The sequence below is a fragment of the Carassius gibelio genome, chromosome A3, assembly GCF_023724105.1.
Source record: "Carassius gibelio isolate Cgi1373 ecotype wild population from Czech Republic chromosome A3, carGib1.2-hapl.c, whole genome shotgun sequence".
Lineage (NCBI taxonomy): Eukaryota > Metazoa > Chordata > Actinopteri > Cypriniformes > Cyprinidae > Carassius > Carassius gibelio.
Window position 1 is genome coordinate 25,082,739 of NC_068373.1, and position 26,959 is coordinate 25,109,697.

General features: G+C 38.7%; 1 protein-coding gene across 5 annotated transcripts in view; it reads left to right on the top strand.

Moving 5' to 3' along the window:
• Window positions 1-26,959, top strand: part of LOC127953276 (protein sidekick-2-like) — a 115,691-nt gene that overhangs the window by 61,018 nt on the left and 27,714 nt on the right. For 4 of the 5 annotated variants that reach the window (XM_052552300.1, XM_052552310.1, XM_052552320.1 and 1 more), the window contains exons 2-15: window positions 1,489-1,648; window positions 4,849-4,955; window positions 10,291-10,438; window positions 11,565-11,698; window positions 14,189-14,300; window positions 14,425-14,615; window positions 16,510-16,593; window positions 16,671-16,865; window positions 18,715-18,831; window positions 19,048-19,215; window positions 20,748-20,850; window positions 21,306-21,482; window positions 22,358-22,494; window positions 22,583-22,730. In XM_052552300.1, the coding sequence (XP_052408260.1) occupies window positions 1,489-1,648; window positions 4,849-4,955; window positions 10,291-10,438; window positions 11,565-11,698; window positions 14,189-14,300; window positions 14,425-14,615; window positions 16,510-16,593; window positions 16,671-16,865; window positions 18,715-18,831; window positions 19,048-19,215; window positions 20,748-20,850; window positions 21,306-21,482; window positions 22,358-22,494; window positions 22,583-22,730 (1,981 nt within the window). Of the gene's footprint in view, window positions 1-1,445; window positions 1,649-4,848; window positions 4,956-10,290; window positions 10,439-11,564; window positions 11,699-14,188; window positions 14,301-14,424; window positions 14,616-16,509; window positions 16,594-16,670; window positions 16,866-18,714; window positions 18,832-19,047; window positions 19,216-20,747; window positions 20,851-21,305; window positions 21,483-22,357; window positions 22,495-22,582; window positions 22,731-26,959 lie in introns of those variants that run through there. The other variant, XM_052552335.1, reaches the window with a different exon arrangement.

A 26,959-nucleotide genomic window follows, 5' to 3' on the forward strand; every position in this document is an offset into this window, starting at 1 on the left:
TCACAACAGACAAATCGTTGCTTAAATTGCCTTTTATATTTTAAAAAGCCAAATTCAGTTTGTCACATCGCATTTAGCTTATCGTTCTTAATGGCTTCTTTTGCTTGTGTTTCTGTCTCTCTCACTCTCAGCATGGCGTGATTCAGCGCTGAAACATGTTTCATCTTTCTTTGTTGGTAGTAAACAACATCTCTTTAAAAGAATTATAGCCTATTGAATACGTGGCCTGATAGGTAGTGCACAAGCTCTGACATGTTGCCACTATAGATATATGTATGAAATGAAACTTTGAAGGAAGCAGTCACAGCTCCAACAGTAACAGTAACCTTCTGTAGATCTATTTCCTCTCATCCCCTGTGGTCACTGGCCGGTTGTGGCGTCACTATGAGGTCAGTGTCTAAAACCTTCACACTATGAAATTGATTTCCGACTCATACAACAGAATCCACTGGAATCTTCAGAAAGGGGCTAAAGACACACCTTTAATGGACTAGCTAGCAACTTTGATCTTAGGAACCAAGGCAGATGCAAAAAGTATCAAAAATCAAATGAACTGGGAAATGGCTAGATGTAGACGATAATACTTATGAGAGAAGAGGAGGCATTATGATCAGCTGATTACTCTGCCAATGTGATAATGCCCACCTGTCTGTTTCACAAGCGGTCTGTAAATAAGCCCGAATGGGTCAGGTGGCAGTGGATGAACTAATTAGAAAGTAAACAAGTCACTCACTTGGAGGTTGCCACATGAATTGAAATGAACTTGGAATGACTTTACCCTGGATCTGTTGATTATTGGTTCAAAAAGAATGAATACAACTATAAAAAATAAAATAAATGCAAGAAATAAAAGTAATAAAATGTGAATAATAATAGCCAAGAAAATTTAGTACTAACAAACAATTTATATACACCTTTTGCTGGTTACTATATCAGTTTAGTTATTCTTTTTGAATAAAAAATGTGACTATTTTAGTATGTTAATATACTGTAAACACATAAACATTTGATATTATTGCTTGCTTGCTAGTAGTCCTAAGTGTAAAGCAGTGGTTCTCAACCTGTTTAAGGCCTTTTTATTTGGTTTAGGCCCTCAAGTGGGCCCGGGACCTCTGGATGAGAACCATTGGTGTAAAGTACATAAGAAAACAAAACAAATAAAAAAATACTTATTTTCATTGAAGACTGCTATGTTATTCTGGTGCTCAGTTCAAACTGACTGCTGACTACATGTATTGTTTTCTCACTTGGATTAATCTGCTTGTATTATTCTGGGTTTTAAGACGCTTTGGATAAAAGCATCTGCTAAAATGAATACATGTAAATGTAACCTCAGCCCTAAGCTTGACTCTAAATCTCACCCTTCTCTGGGATTGGTTGATAGAAATGTTGTCTCTGGACTAACAAGTATGTTGATCCTGGAACACGTCCTACTTGAGTGAAACATGTTAAGCCTCTTTCTCTCTCTCTTGCTCTCTCTCCCTCCAGATGATGTCCCACCCTACTTCAAGATGGAGCCGGTGGCAACCCAAGTCCACCTGGAAGGGAACCGTGTGGTTCTCACCTGCATGGCTGAGGGCAGCTGGCCTCTGGAATTTAAATGGCTTTACAATGGTACAGAGTTAACGCGTTTCTCCCTGGAGTACAGGTGACACTTCCTATCTTCCCACTGCTGTATGAGTGTTTCTGCAGCTATGAGCACTTTTGGCCCAGTATTTTGAAATTGCATTTTTCACACTCTAACTAGTTACTTTCATTTGTGCACTAATAATTTCAACAGTGAACATACATGACTTATTTTTGTTGTTGTCGTTGTTTTTTCTAAGTCATGCTCATTCCCAGCACAATGTCACATTTCAAATAATGTAATGCATTTAACAACATTTTATGGTGCAATAAGTGATGGTAATGCAAATCACATTGTAATTCTGATATGTACATATATAATACATGATATGTAAAAAAAATTCCCCATATTATAAAAAAAAAATCTTTATATATATATATATATATATATATATACATATATATTTATACATACATATATATATATATATATATATATATATATATATATATATATATACACATATATATATATATATATATTTATATATGTGTGTATATATATATATATATATATATATATATATATATATGTGTGTGTGTGTGTGTGTGTGTGTGTGTGTGTGTGTGTGTGTGTGTGTGTGTGTGTGTGTGTGTATAATTTGACAAAATTACATTTTAATCTGCAAAGTTACAAAGTTACAGCTATGATGAACAATTAATTCTCTCCTTATAGTGAATTTTCATATTTTAAAATTGAAAGTCTGGAGGTCTGGGAGAAGAATAAAACAAAAAAATCTGTTCATAAAACTAAGTAATAAAGAATATAATGAAGGCCTGGTAAAATGTTTCCAATGCCATTTTAATTAGACCTTCATATAACAAATAGAAGAAAAAAAGAAAGAAAAGAAAACATTTTATTTGAATAAAAATCAACCCCTGGGTCACGAAAGTGCATGTAGTTGAAGAAACACACATTTATTACTCAGACGGCTTAATCATTATCACAAATAAAACATTAACCACACTTCCATTTGCAACAAATTTCATTCAGTTTTTCTGGTATTTATTTAAATGATGTCTTCTTTCTTTTTATTGAGTGAGGAGTGTTTGTGGATTGTAATCCTCTTGAGTTGTAGTGCCTCATTCCCTCTGCAGCCATGAAATCACTCTCATATTGCCTCTCAGCTCACATTAAATGAGAATGAGATGTATTTCCTGAGCGATCCCTGTCGTCCATGTTTTGTTTTATGTATCGTGCATAAATGTTATATCCCTGGTGAAGTCAGTGCAGAATTATCCATCAAGAGCAGGTAGCCGAGTACCTTGTGAATTATTTTCAATAGCTTCAAGAGCTATGTAATATTTATATTTGAAAAGGCAAAGTGTTTCGCTCTCTCTGGTCGCAGTGAGGTGGCTTGGGCGTTTTCTATTCCTGCGGTCTTTGTACCTGCTGACCACAGGACTCCAGATGGACTCTTTCATATTTGCCTTTGCATTATAACATGTCCTTATAGTTAAAAGTCTAAGCTACCTGTAGTGTGAACTCTAAGTAGGGGTCGAGTCAGACTTGTTCTGGCTTCTTTCAGAGATTCCTGCTTGCTATGGCTTTTCTGCATGTTGGTCAAGACAATAGCAGTGCTTCTGACTGAAGAAAAAGCTTGAATCCTATTCAGCAGGACATTCAGTAGTAAACCTGTGACTGGTAATGCAGGACCTCTAGTATTGGAAAACGTAAAAAATGAGGCAGCATTGTCTGGTTGAGTAAAAGTTCCACTGCCCACATGCTCAGCTCTCTCTTTATCACTCCATTTAACTAATAGGTCTTGCCACAGGCTCGTGACTGAAACAGTGTGCGTAGGTGTTGTTTTCACTTGCGTATTTTATGTTTTCATGTCGGTGGCCTAGTTTTAGTTTTTATTTCAATCAGCATACATGACTACGGTCACAGATGTTCAAAGCACATGATTAACCCATATCAAAGACACCTAATTTTGCATTAACCGACTAAGAATACTACAGATCCTAAATGGGATATGGATTGAATCATTTACAAACCCTTATGTCATTCCAAACCTGTATACTGTAACTTTTGTTCGAAATATCTTCTTTTGTATTTCAGTGGTGAAAGAAAGCAACCTGTCCTCCAACCAATAAGCTTGTATAGGTCGTTTGTTCAAATCCCTGAAATACGACCCATCAGAGCGTATACTACAATTGCGCCCCTGTCGGCAAAAGGTCTTTTCATATTAATGTTTTGTACTCTTTTATTTGCCCTCTGGTTTGCGTTTTGAGTAGCTCAGTTAGTAGATTATTGCGTTATACCTTGATATGTAATCATGCTATATTATATACTCAATAAATCATGATTTAGCATGATTTCTGTGAGGGTTAAGTTTAGGGGTGGGGTTAGGTGTGGTCATTCGAATGAATAAGCCACCTACAGTAGTAAAATATGTAGGAAATACTGTGAGATCGGTGTAAAACGCCCACACATTGCATTTAAATAAACGTGCGTTTTGATTGGTAATGACGTTATACGTCAATTCATGACAACAGAAGCAATGCGATACTGTCGTTATTTTTACGCCCGCTAGAGGGCGCTTAACTTTAAAATGTAAATATAGGTCGCAATAAAGTGCTTGCACAAACGACCTATATGGTTGTTTTTTTGTTGGAGGACAGGCTCAAAGAAAGACATAGAGTTTTGTATGACGCTGAGAAGATGACAGAAAATTCACTTTTGGTTGAACTATTCTATAGGGGCCCCTAAAAGTCAGTTTGTACTGTACAAGAGGGCCAGGTCTCCTATTGGTCAGCAAGTGGTCCGCTTGCATTGTATGCAGCTCTAGTGTTCAGCTTCCTTCGATGGTCTCGGGTCATGCAACCTGATGTTTTGTAGGACCTTGTTAGTCTGAGGCCCCAGGGCCCTATCCATAATCCAACCCTGCCTACATCCACATAAATATTTCTCTCCTTTGTTCTGTCTGAAGTGTTAATGGCCACCCCTGTGTTTTGTTGTGACTGCAGCTCCAGAACTGCCCGAGGACTCCTATCTATTGTTGATTAGGGTTCGTTCTTCAACAGGTTACCCATGAACACTAAGCTGGCCTGATCTGCACTCGAGTAGAGGCTAGGACTGTTTGATTAATTATGGACCGATAAATAACTTTTCTGGATCAAAGGCCATTTATTACAGCCAGTGCTAGCTGCAAGCTTCCATGCTGTGAGTATGAAAAGTAGCAAACAATGGCTGATGGGATTCCGATTTTCTTTCACCAGGTACGTGATTTCTTCACTGGATCGCTCCCATGCAGGCTTCTACAGATGCATTGTCAGGAACAGGGTGGGAGCTCTGATGCAGAGGAGTTCACAAGTCCAGGTCGCCTGTAAGTGTCACATCATTTCCTAACACGATACAAACAGGAAATCCAAAAACTTTGTTAAGTGTGGTCGCTTAACATATCATACTTTCATCAGCGAATCCATGTGACCAAATTTAACAAGTTGAGAAATCCGCATAATTCCTATTTAATGATTGGATTTTGTCCAACAATTGTAAATGTGATCACAGCTTTAGATAAGTGATGATGATGGTCATGGACATGCTTTTACATCAATGAACGGTGGTGTACAGATGTAACTGTGTTAAAGAAGACGTGCTGCTCAAATCTCGAAACACTCTTCATTAACTGCAAGCCGTTCTATTCGCCGCGGGAGTTTCACTCGTTCATTCTGGTCAGTGTTTACATCCATCCCCAAGCGCATGTGAGCTCAGCTTTACAGAAACTCGCTGATCAGATCACAGAGACAGAACAACAACACCCGGACTCTGTTTTAATCATTCTCGGGGACTTTAATAAAGCCAATCTGTCCCGTGAACTGCCAAAATACAGACAGCATGTTACTTGTCCCACAAGAGACAGTAATATATTGGATCACTGTTACACCACAATAAAGGATGCATTTCACTCTGTTCCACGAGCAGCTTTGGGACGTTCTGATCACCTTCTGGTTCATCTAATAGCGTCCTACAGGCAGAAACTAAAATCAGCTAAACCTGTATCAAGGACTGTAAAAAGATGGACTAATGAAGCAGAGCAGGATTTACAATCTTGTTTTGACCTCACTGATTGGAGTGTTTTTGAAGCTGCTACCACCGATCTGGATGAACTCACAGAGACCGTAACATCATATATCAGTTTCTGTGAGGATATGTGTATTCCTACAAAGACTCAACTAATTTACAATAATGACAAACCGTGGTTCACTGCAAAACTCAGACAGCTCCGTCAGGCCAAAGAAGATGCTTACGTGAAGGGGGACAATGTCTTGTATAAACAGGCTAAATACACATTGGAAAAGGAGATCAAAGTGGCAAAGAGGAATTATTCTGAAAAAATAAGGACTCAGTTCACTTCCAACGACTCCGCATCAGTGTGGAAAAGTCTAAAGAAGATCACCAATTACAAGACACCACCCCCCAGCACTGTAGAGAATCAACGACTGGCAGACGATCTGAACGAGTTTTACTGCAGGTTTGAAAGAACACCCATCACCTGCCCTGAACGCCTCCCCACACAACCATTCACACCCTTCACAACTCCTGCAACCAGCCCTGAATGCCTCTCCAAACTACCGTTCACACCATTAACAGCTCCTGCAACCCATCCTGAACACCTCTCCAATCAAGCACTCTCACCATTCTCACCTCCTGCATCCCCCCTCTCCCCCACACCTGCAATTCAGATCAGCGAGGATGCGGTGCGCCAGGTCTTCCGGAAGCAGAAAAGGAAAAAAGCACCAGGCCCAGATTGTGTTACACCAGCCTGTCTGAAATCCTGTGCTGACCAGCTGGCCCCCATCTTCACACAGATCTTCAACAGATCGCTGGAGCTGTGCGAAGTCCCTTCATGCCTCAAACGTTCCACCATCATCCCCATCCCTAAGAAACCCAAAATTACAGGACTAAATGACTACAGGCCTGTGGCTCTAACATCTGTAGTCATGAAGTCATTTGAAAAACTGGTGCTGGGCCACCTGAAGGACATCACTGGGCCCTTGCTGGATCCTCTTCAGTTTGCCTACAGAGCAAACAGGTCTGTGGACGATGCAGTAAACATTGGACTGCATTATGTTCTGCAACACCTAGACAGACCGGGGACTTATGTGAGGATCCTGTTTGTGGACTTCAGCTCGGCCTTCAACACGATCATCCCAAACCTCCTCCTGCCCAAACTAAATCAGCTCTCCGTGCCCACCTCAGTCTGTCAGTGGATCAACAGCTTCCTGACAGACAGGCAGCAGCTAGTGAGGCTGGGAAAATACACATCCAGCACCCGTACAATCAGCACCGGAGCTCCCCAGGGGTGCGTTCTCTCCCCACTGCTCTTCTCCCTGTACACTAATGATTGCACATCTAAGGACCTCTCTGTCAAGCTCCTGAAGTTTGCAGATGACACCACACTCATCGGCCTCATTCAGGACGGTGACGAGTCTGCTTACAGACAGGAGGTAAAAGAGCTGGCTGTCTGGTGCACTCTCAACAACCTGGAGCTTAACACCCTCAAAACAGTGGAGATGATCGTGGACTTCAGGAGAAACCCCCCTGTACTCCCCCCACTCACCATCATGAACAGCACTGTGACTGCAGTGGAGTCATTCAGGTTCCTGGGCACCACCATCTCTCAGGACCTGAAGTGGGACATTCACATTGACTCCATTGTGAAAAAGGCCCAGCAAAGGTTGTACTTCCTCCGCCAGCTGAGGAAGTTTAATCTGCCACAGGAGCTGCTGGAACAGTTCTACTCCACCATCATTGAATCCATCCTCTGCACTTCAGTAACTGTCTGGTTCAGCTCAGCTTCTAAATCTGACCTCAGAAGACTACAGAGGGTAGTCCGGACTGCTGAGCGAATCATCGGTTCAACCCTCCCATCTATTCAAGAACTGTACTTATCCAGAGTGAGAAAAAGGGCTGTCAAAATCACTCTGGACCCCTCACATCCAGCACACTCCCTCTTTGAACTGTTGCCATCTGGTCGACGCTACAGAGCACGGAGCACTAGAACGACCAGACACAGGACCAGTTTCTTCCCTCAGGCAATCCATCTTATGAACAGCTTATAATAACGGCGGACACACTACACTTTATATTTATATACACACACATTTTATTTATCTAACACACATACTTAGTATACACTTAAATTTTGCACACAATATATATGTACATACATAACTTCATTTTGTAATATACTTGCCTACAATTGTCATTTGTATATTGTTATTCACTATCTACTTATTTGTATTTTTTATTCTTTTATTATGTGTTTTATGTTCTGTCGCTGTCATTCTGTTGTACTGCGGAGCTTCTGTCACGAAAACAAATTCCTCGTATGTGTAAACATACCTGGCAATAAAGCTCATTCTGATTCTGATTCTGATGATTTGAGGCAGCTTTAGTGCAAACGGTGTGAGATGATTAATGTACCAAAATTGAATACCTAGGTTTATGGATTCTGAAACATTTTGACTGGCAGTTTTGTTGCTTTGTTAATTTAGCACAGACAAATGAGCATATAGAAAAGCTGATGCGAGAAACTTTTCGTGTCAAACCAAGTCCCCAACTTAACTTTCTGGCAAGTTAGCATTAAAAGGATGTTTGTTTTTCACACTGAGTGTGAAAAAGTGAAACATTGGACGCGATGACTTGCTGGAATATAACAATAGATTTCTATAGATGCTTTCACATGGAACGAAAATGTTTTTTTTTTTTTTTTTTTTTTTTTTTAACCACTCGACTCCACTCAATGAATCTTTTCAGTTTTGTAAAGCTAAAACTTGGGCCATCCAATAAGATTTGAGCTAAAACCATGTGACCGGAGCAGCTCCTGTTGCACAAAAAAGGCAAGAGTGGTGTTAACCAGTGTAAACAAACAGAAGAGAAGAGTAAAAGAAAGTGGACGCTGAGTTCTTGTTATCGTTGGTATTTGAGAACAGATTTATTCTCACATGTTCTTTATACAGAATTACATTTCTATTAATTGTCCACTGAATTATGTGATCTGTAGAGCACCATCCGTTTTCTTCCATATGCGTGAGTGTTATGAGTCAGAGAGCATTCACTCTTTTTCTACACATAACACATGAAGGCAAATAGACATATGATTATGGTGATATATTTTCTGTATGTGTTTTGTATGCAGCTCATGCTATTTTTGTAGCAATAAAGGATGTTTCTGACAAATATTAGCAGTCGAGCGTTGTTAAAAATAGAAAAGAGTGCATGTTATTAATATTAATTAATGCTTATAATAAACTATGGATCACAATTATTACAAGTTAATACAAGCACTCGATGATATTTTAAAGTTGTAAGCAAATTCATTAATAATTGCATACATTTTCATGTGTAGCTTGATGCTAATTGTAATTCTAATTATATTTTATGATGTAGCCTATTCTAGTAAGCATTATAGATAATTTGTTTCTTTTGTAGAACTATCAGGAACTGTTTCTGTTTTGTGTGTGTGTTTTGCTCCCCATGTGCCTTCCATGCCCATATTTGGTGCTTCCTGTTTCTGTCCCCATTGTGTTAATTTGAATCCAGGTGTTCCCCATTTATTTCCATTGATCCCAGGTGTGACTCGTCATCCCCTCATCTTGTTATGTGTTTAAATAGTGTTCCCTGTCTTTAGTTCAGCATCTGGTATTGTTCATGATTACATGCACTACGTGAGGTTTCCTTGTTATAATTAAATGTCTCTGGATTTACACACTTCTCTTCTTCCTTCATTCCTTGTACACACTCCATTCAGTAGTGCACCCTCGACAACCTTGTTTATCTTAATGTTTACTATTGAGCAATTGTATTCTATTCATTTATGAGATACATATTGGGAGAAAATTGCTTTGTTGGTTGGTGCTGCCTAGCATGCAGGTGAACCATTTTTTTGTTTCCGGTTCATTGGTTCTTTTATGCCGTAGAAAAGTACTGATTAATTTTTTTTTGTGTGTGTGTTTAATGATCTCCTTGCGATGATGTAATGATATCAAGTCTATCATTCCAAAAAAAAAAAAAGTCTTATCATTCCGGGCCAGGATGAAAATACACATTCAAATTAAAGTTATTTTACATAATCGTAATCTGGAAAGTTTATAATTAAGTTTTGCAAATAAGCACCCAAATACAGTAACAGGCAGTAATGTGCATATGAGGATATATATATTATTATTTATTTTTTTATCAGTCATCAGTGCAGAAACCATAATCCACGTACTATACACAATCCATTGTGATTTATTTGTTATTAAATACTTACGGTTTACCTGCGCTCATAACATTAGCACAGAGTCAGTTGTCCAAAAGAACCAGTTCGGTTCAGACGTGCTGTGTCAGTCATAGTAGGCAATCTGTTTGGTAGCTTCATGCTGAATGACGCATCATGACGCATGCACAGTATCATCAGCTCATTGGTTCTCAAATTGGACCGGTCTAAAAAAAAAAATTTTTTTGGTTCAGTGTACTGGTGATCCAAAAAAAAAACAAACGATGCAAATGGTTCAAAATGCAAAAACACAGAAAATGAAGCCTTAAGTGTTAGTTGCCAAAAGAGTCGTATCACAAGATTGGAACCTTGTGTTTTCTGTCCCAATGAGTCACATGTCCCTGTTCTTGTTTTGTCCTGATTTGTGCTCGTTCTCTCTCTTTCTGTTTCTTAGACATGGAAGGCTTTGTGCAGGGAGAACGGTCTCAGGTGGTGTCGCAAGGAGAGGCGGCATTGATCTTCCCCCCACAAATCCACAGCTTTCCTCGGCCCGGGATCACATGGTTCAGAGACGGGCGCAAGATCCCCCCCAGCAGCCGCATGTAATCTTCTCTACATTTGTGGATCAGAGTACTTAATGGCCCTCATTCTCACAGATAGGCTCTTTTACCGTACAGAAATAGAGTACAGTGCTGTTGTATAATTACTCTGGAACTTCCAGAAAAACTCGATGAGTATTTACTGCAGAAACTCACACTGGTAAAGTCTGTTATAATACGAGCCCCTGTTGACTTTAGACTAAATGTGATTGAAGGCTAGAGAGGTAGCCGGCAACATGGGAGCCAATTATTCAAAGTGGACAAAAGGCCTTTATTGATGACCTTGGATGACTGACAGACTTTGCGCCTGAGTGCGCACTGCCTAGTGTGTGTGTGTATGTGTTAGCATAGCAGTCCATGTTAGAAAGGTCTTTGTAATCACCTGAAATCAATTAACCTCATCCGCCAGCAGAAGGCTCGACGAAAACAGCCAGCATGTTTGACGATCTATAATTCATCCTGATCGTCCAGCATGTCACATCTGACGTGAGGGCTTTAGACACTGAGGAGTGTGTTCCCCCATCCCAAAGCACAGACTGGAGAACATTCAGACACTGTTTTACAGCTGGAGTATATGAGGAATCCCAATGAGGCGCTGAGCGTCGAGGCAGGGGTTATATAAACATCTGAGGTTCCAGCGGCGCTGCTTTGAGTTTTATTCTGTCTGGCTCTCTCTATGTCTGTCGAGCAGCAGTTATGGTGCTGTATGATGGTGAGAGGGCCTGACAGCATACGATTTGTTTGCCGCTTGCTTGTTGCTCCTTCAGTGCATTGATATTCCGCTGCGTGTTTAGTTTGGGCTCTGTGAGAGCCTTCACTCTAATTGTGCTGGAGTCGGTTTAATCTGGGCTGATCGGGCCTGTGCTGACAGATACACAGGCTCTAATCTCGCTGCACTCCAAGTGTCGACTCTCATTTAACCACACGCACTCACGCATGGCCTGCATTTTAGCTCCAGCAATCTTAAAACACTTATCCACTCGAGTCTTCAATGCAAATAACATTACCATCACAGCCTATTGGACATAAACAGTTTTCCTCAGCGCTGCTGTGTGTTTGAGTTGTTTACTAAGGTTGCAAGTTGTGTTTTTCTAGTTCTGTGACTAATGTTTTCTCGTTAACGTTTTAGAGCCCTCTCTTTGGACAACACCCTTGTCATCCTGTCCGCCGTGGCCCCTGATGCGGGCCGGTACTACGCCCAGGCTGTCAACGACAAGAACGGAGAGAACAAGACCAGTCACCCCATCATCCTGAATGTAGAAAGTGAGTTCTGAATAGAGAATCAACACACTTCAAAAGATTGTCTGTAACGGTCTCAGGCAAGGATTCCCAAACTCATTTGTCAGCCAGACTCCTTACCTAGAATGTTTACTTACCCCTTTAAATTTTAAGATGAAGTCAAAAACGTATCAGCATGTTGGGACCTTCACGGTTCTCATATGTCAGTTATGGTCACATTATATAGAGTACAGGTCTATATTATATACAATTTTGATTGTTTTTTATTTTAAAACTTTAAACATTAATTGTTTATTAGCTTTTCATTTAGCTTTTTTCATCACCCACCCCAGTTTAGGATACCCTGTCCTAGGGGGTCTGTGGCAGCACTGCGGGTGGTCCATCAATTATGGTTTGATCCCAAACATAATATTTAAATATATGTTAAACAAAAATACAATATTCAAATAGACTTCTACAATATTCAAGTACATTAAATGATTCATCGTCCCTATAAAATCAGATTTTTCACCAAGGCTCATCAAAAAAAGCAGTAATGTTGTGAAATATTTGTATAATGTCTGTTTTCTATTTTAATCCCTGTTTCATCCCTCTATTTATCGAGCCACTTGTTTTTTTTGTTTTTTTTTTTACTTTGAAAATAGTTGATCTGTGGTTCATAAATAACTTTATTTATTAGTCGTTTTCCTATTTTATTAATGTGAATAGTGGAAAGTGAACCTGAAATGATAAAGAATAGTGTTGTAGCAGTGCAAGCTGGACTTATTTGCTATATAAGCACCTCTTCTCAATGTGTTTAAACATTTCCACTAACTTCTTGGCAATCTTATTTATTTGCATATTGATTTCTCCACACTATCCAACAGGTGAATTGGCACGTTCAAATTAAACAACTCCATCGCCCCCTAGTGATGATAGTATGATACCTAATGTAGCACACACATTCGGACAGACACCAGTTTTTCAAGAATCAATATTCCGCAACTCACTGCGCGGTAGATTGCGAGTATGTGGCGTGTGGTGAAGCTTTGTGGAGCTTTGTATGATAGCTGTGGTCCTGCGGTGCAACAGTGACAGGGTGATTAATCACCCTCATAAAAACAGTCCCTCTCTTTAATAGACCCTACAAAAACAGATTTATGAAAAAGAGAGGCAGACCATCAAGTCCCTCTGTGAGACCATAGCCTACTCTAACTCTTATCCAGGGGTCCACGTATGGACAAGGAAGGAGATAAAGAGTAATGAGATTAAGACAGAAGAAAAGAGAGATCACTGATTGAGGGCAGAGAATCAATGGACAGCTGTAGGTTTCCAAATGATTGCATGGCATATAATCATGTCGACGGTGTCTCTCAACCAGGCACTGTTCTGCAGTGTGGCACATTAGCAAAGATATTACAGTGCACTTACAGGAGGAGAGGGTGCAGACAATTACATATATAATCTAAGCACATAATAGAAAGGGCTGTGAGAAAGAGATGAACAAGTGCTCTGAGCTTCAAGATTATCTTTATGTCTGCCTTTTCTTCACTGCCTCAAACTTTAGTCTGGCTCTCTCTCTCTCTCTTTCTCTCAGAAGGAGATTTTATTGCTCCGAGATTGCTCTTTCAAATGGTTTCTCTGGTTCTAGGTTTCAGAGACTCTCAAATGGCTCCAGTGGGGTCATGGAGCGCCCATCTGCTTGGCGACCAACTGAGAAGATCACAAAATGTCTAGATACTGTAAAAGTATAGAGCTGTAGAATTCATGTTAATAGTGAAGCTCACATGATTTTGAGGAATTTGGATGAGAAATGGTCATGAGATCCTATACTGAAAACTCTTGCTTTGTTCATTTTTTTGTGGTATTGTTAAGTCACAATGCCGTTTTACTCTATCAAAAGTTAAGAAGTTGGATTTTTTTTGTTTTTTTTTGTAAGAAGGCTTTTACAGTATGTTCACCAAGGCTGCATTTTATTTGATTAAAAATACAATAAGAACGTCAAAATGTGACATTTTATTACTATTTAAATTAACAGTTTTCTATTTTATTCTATTTTAATATGTCATTTATTCCTGTGATGCAAAGCTGAATTTTAAGCATCATTACTCTTCACTCAATGTCACATGACCCTTTAGAAACCATTCTAGTATGCTGAATTGGTAAATTAAATCTTCTTTAATTAATAGAAAGTTCAAAGGAACAGAATTTATTTGAACTGGAAATCTTTTTTTTTTTTTAGCATTATAAACGTCTTTACTGTCACTTTCGATTGATCTAATGCATCCTTGCTGAATAAAAGTTTTAGTTTGTTAAAAAAAGAAACTTACTGGCTCTAAACAGTAGACCACTGTATACAAACAGCTATTTCTATTCATTTCTATTAAATATTCAGTATTTGAGTAGTCCAGGAAGCCAATTTACAGTTTGAGTCGCATCTTGTGCCACTACAGATAGCAAGCCAAACCAATTTAGGAGAAACTATTGAGATATCATTTGTAATTTTCTTGTCTATGTGCTTCTGCTTCTGTTTAGACATTGGCGGCCCAGCAGACCCCATCGCTCCTTCAATTATAATCCCACCGAAGAACACCAGTGTGGTGGTGGGCACGTTTGAAGTCACACTGGAGTGCGTGGCCAATGCCAGGTGTGTGTGTGTGTGTGTGTACACAAGCACTCAAAATGACCTCTATCAAACTATTAAAACTAAATTCTGTTTATTTGTCCCCACTTGTATTTATCCACATTTCTCTCTCTCTCTCTACCTCCAGGCCTCTCATTAAGCTCAGCATTACATGGAGGAAAAATGGAGTGCTGGTAAACCGAGGCCTCCGGGACTTTGGCCGCCGTCTGACCATCAGCGGGCCCTTAGTCAGTGACAGCGGCTACTATGAATGTGAAGCGTCCCTCTGGAGCAGCAGCGCCCCCTCTGTCAGCGCCGGAGCATATCTGCACGTCCTGGGTAACATTACGTACCTTCTTCTCGTCAAAATTGTTTAATATGTGCCTTGCACAGAAAGTATTCATCACTGTGCATCATTTTTTCCCTTTTAATCTTCAAAAATGTCAACACAAAGGCATGCAAAAAAAAGAAATAATTCAAGAACCTTAATTTCTCCCAGATGAAAGACTCATTTATGAAAGTATTCATCTCTTAGTGAATACTATCCCTCTTGCAGCAGTTACAGCCTTGAGTATGTTTCTTTGAGCCTTTTACTTTCATTTCCACCCATGCAAATACTTTCCAATTCTACCAAATTAATGGTGGGGGATTATACCAGATTTCAAAGATTTTGCTGGGTCATTGCAAAATATTAACCTTCTTTATTAAATCCTTTACTGCTGTGTGCTTTTGCTCGTTGTTCTGACATGCCTTTGAGAGAAACCCCAAATATCTGGTGTACTTGAATGAGGTTCTCTCAAGGATGTGCCTGTATCCATGTTGCATTGGATGCCAACAGCTGAAAGAAGACCGTTAATATGAGTATTATGAGATAAGGATGGTATTACTTGGGTGTTGGACCAAAGACAGTGCTTTCCTTTCATGCTCACATAGCTCAAGTTTATGCACAAGGTGTTCCTCTAAAAGGTTTCACATTTTCTCCACTGGATTTTAGCAAACTCTGGGTGAATCTGGGCATCGCTCTCAAACAGAAATGGCCTTTTTCTAGGAAACTGATTCTGGAAAGAGCTGGAGATTATTGGTGCCTGAACAGGTTAAGATCCTTGCAGTGCTGCCTCTTTTTTTTTTTTTTTTTTTGGATACTACTCTACATTTGTTCTCTGACAGATATCCTGGTACATTTGCTCAGTTTGTTGAGATAGCTTAATCTTAGGGCTGCCTGGGTTGTGCTGTGTTTATTCTCTTTTGTTATGATGGGCTTCATGATGCCTACAGAAGATTCTAAGCTTGCCAGTCATTTTACAAAGTTGTCTAGGTATTTTCCACACAGTAACTTCATCTTGAACAGCACCTGGGTCTTAAGATGAGCTTGATGGTTTGGGGTTAGTAAGATGTGTCTCTTATGTCTCATATGCTCACCAAGGCTGAATTTATTTGATCAAAAATATACTAAAAACTTAAATATTGTGAAAGGTTATTACTATTTAAAATAATTGCTTTCTATTGAAATATATTTTAAAAATAAATGCATTCCCATGATGCAAAGCCGAATTTTCAGCATCATTACTCCAGCTTTCAGTGTTTCTTCAGAAATCATTCTAATATGCTGATTTGCTGCTCGACAAACATTTCTTCTTATTATCAATGTTAAAAACAGTTGTGCTGCTTAATATTTTTGTAAATCCTTGATACTTTTTATAGCGTTTGTTTGAAATATATATTTCTTGTAATATTATAAATATCTTTACTGAGACATTTGGGATAAATTGAATGCATACTTTCTGAATGAAACTTAATAGAACAAGCAAACCAATAAATGTCATAAATGCGTAATGCTGCTCTGATATTTCATCCCCAATATTCATGTAAAGCTTAATTATTAAATGTACAAAAGTGCACAAATGCCACTTCAGTTTGAATGGGCATGACACTTTTGCACATTATTAATGCATTTAGTGTGATCTGTCATATCAGATAATTGAACACTCCACTGTACATACAGTACATTGTTATAAAAAGAAGTGAATGTTATAATGATTTTTTTTGACCGCCATGTTAAAATAGAAAAAACCCTGCATGATTTATGTTATTCTGCAACAATAATGAAGTGCAATAGAGAAGGTGAATACTTTCTGAAGGCCCTGTGCATTCTCAATATCTCAGTGATATTGAGTGATTTAGTTCAGTCCGGTCAAGGCTACTCTCCCGACTGACTCTATTGAACTCTGTGCAGAACATCCCCAGTTTGTGAAGGAGCCTGACAGACACATTACTGCTGAGATGGAGAAGGTGGTAGACATCCCATGCCAAGCTCGCGGTGAGTGTGTGCACCTCTGCCGTGTGTGTGTGTGTGTGGATGTGTTAGATAACACTCCTCTTGGTATGCCCCTGCAGGTGTTCCTCAGCCAGATATAGTGTGGTATAAGGATGCTGTACCCATAAGCCCCGTGAAAACACCTCGCTACAGAGTCCTGGTGGGCGGCAGTCTGCAGATAAATGGGCTGCTCCCGGACGACACCGGAATGTTCCAATGCTTCGCTCGCAACTTAGCGGGAGAGATCCAGACGAACACGTACCTTGCTGTCACCAGTACGTCAAAGCACCATCTGGGCCTGTCAATAACTCTCTTCATTTATTACACTTCTCCCCTACATTCATCTTCTTCCTTATCTCCTGTCAGATGTGTCATTTTATAAAGCCTGTGACTTATCAGCTGCTTTTGCTTTAAGAAAGAAGGAAAGTTTAAGAGTGATTGTTCCAAGTTTAAGAGTGAGAGATAGTAAGAATAATGGTTGGTTTGTCTGAACTGGACAGGTCTTTATTATGTACACCAGTTATTTGATGCGTAGAAGACAACTTGAAAAATACATCTTTGATGTTAGGAAGAAATGGTTCTTATATTTTTACATTTAGATGATCAGAAATTTGTGTGTGTGTTAGAGTGTGTGCATTGCAATTTTCCTCTAGATGTGAGATAAGTTTGACAAAATCTGATAATGATATTTATGAATTTATTTATGAAGTAATAGACAAATATTTCTTATTCCATGAATATAAAACAAATATAAGTGTATGATATGCCCCCTGTTAGATAGCCAAGTGTGTACGTGTGTGTGTTTCAGTTTTAACCTATATTTGTGAGACCAAATGCCCCTGTAGCTATATATATATATATATATATATATATATATATATATATATATATATATATATATATATATATATACAGATAGATAGATAGATAGATAGATAGATAGATAGATAGATAGATAGATAGATATATAGATAGATAGATAGATAGATAGATAGATAGATAGATAGATAGATAGATAGATAGAAAACGTTGTTCAAACTTTTGTAATCGCTTAGATTTTTAATTATTTTAAAATATTTAATCTTTTATTTTGAAAGAAGCCTTTTATGCTCATCAAGGCTGCATATTTGATCAGAAATACAGAAAATAACTAATATTTTGAAATATTATTATAATTTAAAATAAATATTTACTATGTGAATATTTTTTAAAATGTAATTAATTCCTTTGATGCAATGCTGAATTTTGAGTTGCATCATTACTCCAGTCTTATTATCATTTCTTATTATCAGTGTTGAAACAGTTCTGCTTATGAATATTTCTGTGGAAACCGTGATACATTTTCTTTTTCCCCAGAAATCTTTGATGAATAGAGAGTTCAAAAGAACAAAATTTATTTCAAATTGAAATCTTTTGTAACATTATAGATGTCTTTACTGTCACTATTGATACATTTAATAATACATCCTTACTGAATACAAGTATTAATCTCTTTCAAAAAACAAACATAAAAGATGTTCCTCTCTCCAGACGTTTGGGCAGTAGTGTATATTGCTGGAAAACAAACAAATATAAATTCCAAGAAAAACACAGACATATAAATCCATCCGTGTTTACAGCTTTTAATAAACCAAGCAAATCTGCCGCTGCGTATCAGTGGCTGTTTCTCAGAAATGGGGCATATTTGTTTGCTTTATATTTTGTTATTATACTGGAATACAGTGACATGAGGAGAGAAAACCACAGCAACCCTGACTAGAGGGAAGCCTAATGCTTAATGTAATGTACTTTTAAAGATTTTTTTTCATTATACTTTTTAAATAGAGACAAGTAGATCATTCCGTACCAATTTAATATCTGTCTACAAGGATAATAAATCGAGTCATCGCCATCATTAATGGACCATTCAACAGTTCCCTCAATGAAAATGGCTTAATAAACATACTAAATGTGTTCAGAAAAAGAGAAAAAAGCAAGAGTCTTTGTGAGATTTAGGGATAGAAGTGGGTTTGGAAAATGTAATTAGCTCAATATGACAAGATAGAAGTCAATGGAAAGTCTCCAGTGTGTGTGTGTGTGTGTGAACATGTGCATATGTCTGAGCAGTCTCTCTCTCTGGCACAGGTATCGCCCCAAACATCACGGCCGGCCCTTCTGACAGCGCTGTGATTGATGGCATGTCCATCATTTTACACTGTGAGACCTCAGGGGCGCCGCGGCCCGCTATCACATGGCAGAAAGGTCAGTCTCCAATAAGTCATCTTTGTCAGAGAAAGATATTCATCAGTGTCTCGTGGACTTACGAACATTAATGTATCTTAGGTATGTCAGCTAAATTAAGTGTCCGATCAACAGTCTTCTGATGAGCTGGGGACCGTCTTGTCTGTTTGATCTTCTTTTTCATTTCTCGCTCTCTCTCTCTCCCTTGTGTTTTGCCATCTCTCCATCTTTGCACAGCTGATCGGGTTCTTGCGAGCGGCTCCGTACAGTTGCCACGTTTCACTCTGCTGGAGTCAGGCAGTCTTCTGATCAGCCCCTCACACCTGTCTGATGTTGGATCCTACACCTGCATGGCCAGTAACTCCCGTGGCATTGATGAAGCCTCGGCCGATCTGCTGGTGTGGGGTGAGCGCATGGCCGGTCTCATATAGTGTGGACATACAGCATGTGATTTCTATCGCAGCTTCTGACCACCCATTTAATAAGAGTCTGTCTGTCTGACTGCCATGAAAAGTGACCCACTGTCCACTTTCTTATATCTACACTGTGTCCTAGTTAAGGTTTGTCTGGTTGACATGGCCCAGTTACTTGCTGCCAGTAGAAGTCAGTGATAAACAGTATAAGAGTGTCCACAATGAGTTTAATACAATTGTAATCATAAATAATACAAATGTAGGACTTTTTTGGAAATGGAATAAAATAATCTGAATAATGACTAAAAATGTGTTAACCGTTAGTAAAAAGTAATAACATGTGTTTCATCTTAAAATGCATTTACAGTACACATCCTAATCATAAAAAGGGTAGTCACACCAAATGACATTTTACAACTTGAACTAACCCTGATTTGTTATAAAACATTTGTCAAATTTTCTCATATTTAAAGAGATAATTGCATGAATGCACTCTACAATGTCACATTGTATTTTCTGATTTGTCGTTTTGTTTTGTTTTGTTTTGTTTTGTTTTCTTTTCTTTTCTTTTCTTTTCTTTTCTTTTGTTCCGTCACATAATTTTGATTGCACTGCTTGACTTTAAATTGGCGTTTTTGTTTTCAAATATTTACATGCAATATTGATATTTTGTTATTTTTTTATCTAGGAAAATGTATAAAAAGAGTATGCAGAATTTCTTAAAAATGGTTTCTTTTTGCATATTTAATTGAGGCATTTAATGAGTCATTTTTTTACTTTATGCCTCAAAATAGTATCAAAATACATAAGAGAGAACACTTTCATTACTATATTTCCTTTAAAGTGTAATAATGTCAAATGAAACGTGTTACTTCAGAGTTCATTTCAAACATTTTGTTTTGACAGTCTTCACTTGGATGTGTTATATATATACTAACATACTAGAGCACATAAATTACTCAATTATACTTTTAACTTTAGTGTGTTATTCAATATTACATTTCAGGTAGTTTGAATGTACTAAATTTCAACTTCATTATTACAAAAGTGTAATTGCGAATATATTTAAATATATGACACAAGTTTCTGTAGAAATTATATTAAAGTATGTTTTAGTCTAGCATGAATGGTTATCAGTACATTTGGTAGTACAGTAAAAAAAAATCAAAGACGATAGAAGTAATTATTGCATTGCATATAACAATGTATTTTTGGGCTTTCTTAAGTGGGTCAAAAAGCACTCTAAAGTTCAGCTAATTGCATTTCATATAAATTCAAACTATGGTAGATTTTCATTTAATTGCAAATAACATCCAATTAAGTGTCCAAAAGCATTACATTCAGTTCGCACTTAATTATGTTCTTTTAGAATATATTATTTCTGTAATAAGTTCTCTTTTTAAAAAAAAAAAAAAAACAGTGTGCTGCTTTATCACAAGTGAAGGCTGTTATATGTCTACCAGAAATTGGAAGGGGAAATCAATGCCATGGATTATGATACTACACTGTGATTTGTGTGTGTAGCTCGAACGCGGATCACTAATCCACCTCAGGACCAGAGCGTGATCAAGGGCACAAAAGCAGCCATGACCTGCGGCGTGACCCATGACCCCAGCGTAACAGTCAGGTACAACCTCCACCCTCCTCCCCATGTCTTTGTCGTCAGCTCTGTCTAAATGTCTATTGTCTGTCACACGCTGCTTTATCTCATGCTCCATCTTTGATCAATGCCAGCTTGTTCCATCCATTCATGTCCTGTGTGTTTATTACATTCAGTCTCGTAAGACTTGATTTAACTGTCACCTGCTGGGCTGCTGTTATTAATTTGATCAGGGAAAACGGATGAATATGTAAACAAAGCAATAACTTAGATGGAGACTTTAATTAAACGCAAGACAGACAAGATTAAATGGGGAAACGATGTGGCTGCAATTAAGAAGTGTCTATGTGTATGTATGAGTGCATATATGTATGCAGGCCAATTTTGTTTGTGTGTGTGTGTATGTTTTCAGTAATTAAACAGCTTTGCCATGCATTGTTGCTGTGAAGAAGAATATGTAATTAAGCCCCTGTTATTCACAGGTACATCTGGGAGAAAGGAGGAGCGGTTATCGACGTGAAATCGAGCCCTCGCTTGCGTCTCGACTCCAATGGCACCCTACACATAACGCAGACCTGGTCAGGGGACATTGGGACCTACACCTGTAGAGTTACCTCTGTGGGAGGCAATGATTCTCGCAGTGCTCACCTGAGAGTCAGGTACATACCAGAGATGCTATTGCCCAGCTAACGACCCACTGTGTCCTTCGCCTTATAGATTTACATTCTTCCACTTGGACGTCGTTTTGGTGTTTTGGATTGTAACTGTGAGCTTTGTTTTTTTAATTGGGATTTAAAGAACTGAGACAATGGGTTGTTGAGAATGGACAATGGATCGTAAACAAACATCCAAACACTGCATTGTATTTTTATGTGTCATAAATAATGGTGAATTGGCAAAGCAGTTGAGTCAATATTTATCATAAAAACTCTGTTTATCTCTCTTTCAACATCATTTTGTTTGCTCTTTATTGACATCACCATTGTACATCTATATTGCGAAATTGTTTGCAGCTTAGCAAAAAATCATAAAAATAAATAACAAAAAATTAAAGATTATTTTATAAAAACATGCAATTGTATTGTATAAATCTGTGTATAATACCAGTCAAAAGTTTGCAGTCAGTATGTTTTTTTTTTTTTTTTTTTTTTTTTTGAGAAATTATCACTTTTATCAAGATGCATTCAATTGGTCAAAAGTGGCAGTAAAGACAATTATAAAGTATTAAGCAGCACAGTTGTTTTCAACATTGATAATAAGAATGGTTTCTCAAGCAGTAAATCAGCATATTAGAATGATTTCTGAAAGATCCTGTGACAACGAAGACTGGACTAATGATGCTGAAAATTCAGCTTTGTCATCACAGGAATAAATTACATATAAATAAATAAATATATATATATATATGTGTGTGTGTGTGTGTGTGTGTGTTCAAATAGAAAACGGTTATTTTAATTGTGTAAACCATTGTAAAATGTGTGAATTATTAATTCTCAATTTTGATGACTCCCTCTGGCTCTTTCTCTCATTGTAGGCAGTTGCCTCATTCTCCAGAGAACCTCATCGCCACCCTCAGCAGCTCAGAGAGACGAACCATCAACCTGACCTGGGCCCAGGCCTTTGATGGGAACAGCCCGCTCATCCGTTACATCCTGGAGGTGTCAGAGAACAGTGAGTTTTCTGGCCTGCTGTAGTTTCTGTCACTCTTCACTTGTCATTCAGCTCTGGAGTCCATTCTCAATGTCTGTGTTCGTGACAGACGCACCTTGGACTATGCTTTTGGCCAACATTGAGCCAGAGGCCTCCAGCGTGATCGTAGGGGGCCTCATCCCGGCACGTTCTTACCAGTTCCGCCTGTGTGCTGTCAACGACGTGGGGAAGGGCCAGTTCAGCAGGGAGACGGTGCGGTGAGTCTGGGAATCAAAAAGCGAGATACTTTGGATCGTCTTTTAAACCCGATCTCATGTTTCAATTTCATGGTTTTCTGTTTCTATTTGGCATACAATGTATATGCAGAAATTGACTTTGGCATGCATATGATAGACAGTGGCTAGGTTTAGGGGTGTAGGGTAATTGCGTATTATATGCACATCAAACACATGTGCATCACATGCATTCTGCATAAAATGGAACACCAAATAGATCAGAAAATCGTGCTATAGATGCGCTTTTTCATGAGACCGGGCTCCTTTGTCTGCCAGTATAAAGTATAAATAGCATCTAATTATTGTTTACACTATTTGCCTATTGCAAATAACTGCTACTTTTACATGGTACATAGAATACATTTATACATATACATATACATATTTGCAGGTGTAAATAGCATCTAGAGCTATTTGCACAGGATGTATCGCTAAGAAAGTATGTTAATTCCACTGTATAAATAGATGCTGGCATATTTTTCTTACCCTATTGGCCGATCATTTGTAAAAGATAAAAATGCACTTAAATTATATATACATTTTGTTTTTTATTTGTTTATTTTTCTGCCCGCGAGATACCATGAAAGTGAATAGCCTATTAGTTCAATAACCTACCGTTCTGCCAGTGATAAGAATTAAACTTGTATTGAGTCTGAAGTATGCAGACATCTTTTTGGCGGGAGCTGTTGCCATGGTGAATCATAATATCGAAGATCCATTGATCATGGTTTTTCATAGTCGTGGTGCATGTGCTTAACTCAGAGTCAGCCTACCCAGAGTTGAATGAAGTTACACAGTTCAGCTGTTCTGAACCCGAAAACTCAGGTTCCTGAGTTTCTCATCTCAGAGTAAGTCAACTCAGAATTCAAGTTTTAACTCAAAGTTGGTTGAACTTCCTTATTGAAACGGGCCCCAGGGGTTTTGCTATTGCTCTGAAAAATGTATGGGAAAAGTGCTGCCACCTCATGGACATCACAAGTAGTGCAAAAACATTCAAGGCGCATGTGCAAGCCAGGTGGAACGTTAAAGAACGCGCCACACTTGTCTCCCGGAAATCTTGTAGAATTCAACAAATCAGATAGTGACTTTGAAACTCCTGAAGTTCTTCCAATTTTGTATACCATATGCATCAGACGTTCAGCCAACAGTCCCGTGGGCGTGACGTCTGAGGCTGAGACTACCAACTGACAAACTTTGGCAAATCTAGTGGTTTTCCTCATTGCACAGACAGACTGCTGAGAAAACCGCCGTGCTTGTACATCCAGAAGTGAATCAGATTGGAGCTAGTGATTTCAGTCCATGCTTTCCATCAGACGGTCAGTGAACAGCGTTTCCTTGAGGGTCCTGAGGACTAGCTCAGACTTGTCTGTGACAATCACACCTAGGTGAGTAAGAATAGCCACAAAAGCCTGGCAAAAGTGGGGAAGACTTTCTTCTCACAGACCTACAGACCCCCGTGAGGAGAAAGGTAGTGCATTATTCAGCTGAATCGGAGCCTGCTGCCCGCAGTGCTGTGAGGAATGGAACCGTGCACTGAGAGATTTTTAGCAGCTTTTGTACAACTGCTTTCCACTCTGTCTACTACAGCATTACAAAGAGTGCCAAGTGATGCTCACCTTCAAATGTGCTCAGATCCCAGGAGAACGTCTGTGACGTCTGAGACATCCTGACTCAAAGATGCCCCAAATACAGAGAAAACGCCAAAACAACATTTCTGCATGAATATGATGTTTTCTCATTAATATTCATGTCTGCTTGTGTCTTAAGGGATCCTGCTAAGAAGGAAGCAGCCGTTCACAGATATTTGATTCTTGTAATCTGATAGAACAGCCACATTTGGAGTTTTTTCGGATCAGCTGGAGAGTGTGGCGTGTTTTGCTGACTTACAGCGGGAGGGAGGCTGATTGAAAATGGAAAAGTCAAGCTGGAATCAATGATCGAGGATGAGATCTGAAAGCATGTGGAAAGTAAACATTCTCTACCCATCTGCAATATCCTGCGCATGCACAGCTGTGGCAAATCAATAATCTGCTGCCCAGGATACCAAAGTCCTCGACAGACTTAAAAGAAACAGACCGGGAAAATATTAGGGAAAAAAACGTGTTGCTGATGCAATGCCCCGTCAAGAGCTAACATCCCTGAGGACAAAAATGAGCAACACACTATTATAAGAATGCCATTTGTTCTCCAACACACTTAGTAGTGGTCGAAATGGTGTGGAAGCGAACTCTTCGTAAAGGTTTCATCACTCGACACCTAATTTATCGTGTCAATTACCGTATGCAAAACCAGTGCAAGGTCTTGTTTTCTATTTATGCATTTAGCAGACACTTTTATCCAAAGCGACTTAAATTGCATTCAGGCTTTTCAACAATTTTTCCTAACATGTCTTCCCTGGGACACAAACCCCCAACCTTGCGCTTGCTAACCCAATGCTCTTACCAATTGAGCTACAGGAACACTATTTCAAAGGTCAATTATCATTACTCCAGTCTGTAGTGTCACATGATCCTTCAGAAAGAAGTCAACAAAAACTTCAGTGAACAAATCTGAACAAATGAAATTTTTACGCCAGTAGTTGGTAACAAATGAGCATCTTTTATCTATTATAGGTGAGTTTAATGCATTGATTTAAACTGATTGCCCTTGAACCAAGATGACAGGTTTAAAAATCATGTACTTTCTGAGCGAGCAGCTGCCATTGTGATGAATTGGAGTGCTAAAAGCTATTATTAAGCTCCTTGATTCTGACAAACGCACCCCAAACTTAGGCATTGATGCAAAACAGTGCCATTCGTTTATTCCCACAGACTCTGAGCTCATCTCAAACCAGATCTATTCTCTCAGCTAACAACTTCCACTCGTTTTGCGACTCGCACGCGCACAGATCAGAAGATATTCTTCTCTCAGCGCGTTCAGACGAGGAACCCGCAGAGGTGAGGGTGACATAACAGCACTGCGCCGCTCAAGAATCCGCGCCTATTTCTTTGATCCTAAAACACTCTGCTTTATCTCAGCCACAGAACTGCAGCTCTCACGCAGGAGATATCAAGCTGTCAAGTTAAATAGATTTAAGAAGAGTCTTGCTGGATTTTTTTGACTCTGTGGCATTAGCCAGTTTTGGCTTGTGGTGTCTTTGATCATCTCCATGCCGAGAGGAGGCACGTATCTCGAGGGCCCCTGCTCAAAATTCAGGCTTCCGAGATGGAGCATCGAGGTTCTTAAAGGGATAGTCCACCCAAAAATAAAAATTACCACATGATTTACTCACCCTTAAGACTTGCTATGTTTATATGACTTTCTTCTTTCAGATGAATCCAATCAGAGTTATATTTAAAAATGTCCTGGCTCTTCCAAGCTATATAATGGCAGTGAATGGGTGTTATTTTTCAATGGTCCAAAAGAAGTGCAATAAAGTGTATCCATTTATCATTAACCATTTGATGCTTACGATTACACCGGTGTGCTTAGAAAGCTCAGTACGTCAAATCATCTTCGGCTAAATTCAAAATCTGTGCAGCCGTATCGGACGCCCTGAGCGCTTATCATATTATCGCAACTATTCAGTGTATTCAACCATATAATGCTTATTTTAAGTTTCAGAAATTTAAATACACATAAGTACTAGCAAAACCATATATTTATAGTTTGTAAAATACGTGCTGATGTCTATGGAAACAACAATTTATTACAAATATAACCTGATGACATGTTTTATTTATATCATATACAGATTGTGTAGATTACTATAAAATGTAATCTGCTCAGGAGAGGATGAATTTACGTGTTGTAAATCCCACAGCTCGGATTCAGTGCGAACTAACATGGCGGCGCCCATCACTCGGTATAGATCAACAAACACGTTCATTATAAAAGCATTTATAGTGAGTACATTTCTGATTATTAATAATGAAAAACGGAAAAACTAAATAGAAGGCGACCGTTTTTAACTCACGTGTGAGGTTTAAAAGTGTCCCACACTGAGTGAATAAAGGCCTCCTCCAAGAAATCGATGCGTTTTTGTAAGAATTTTTTAAAAACATTTTATAAACAGTAATCTCTAGCTTTCACTAACTATCGTACAAACGTTCACAATAACACCGTTCTGGCGAATGACGTAGGATATATAGCATAAGGTCTGGTGAGAAGTGACGAATGCCGAAGATCAGCGGAGAGCACAAACAAAACACTGGTTATGAAGTAGAAGTACA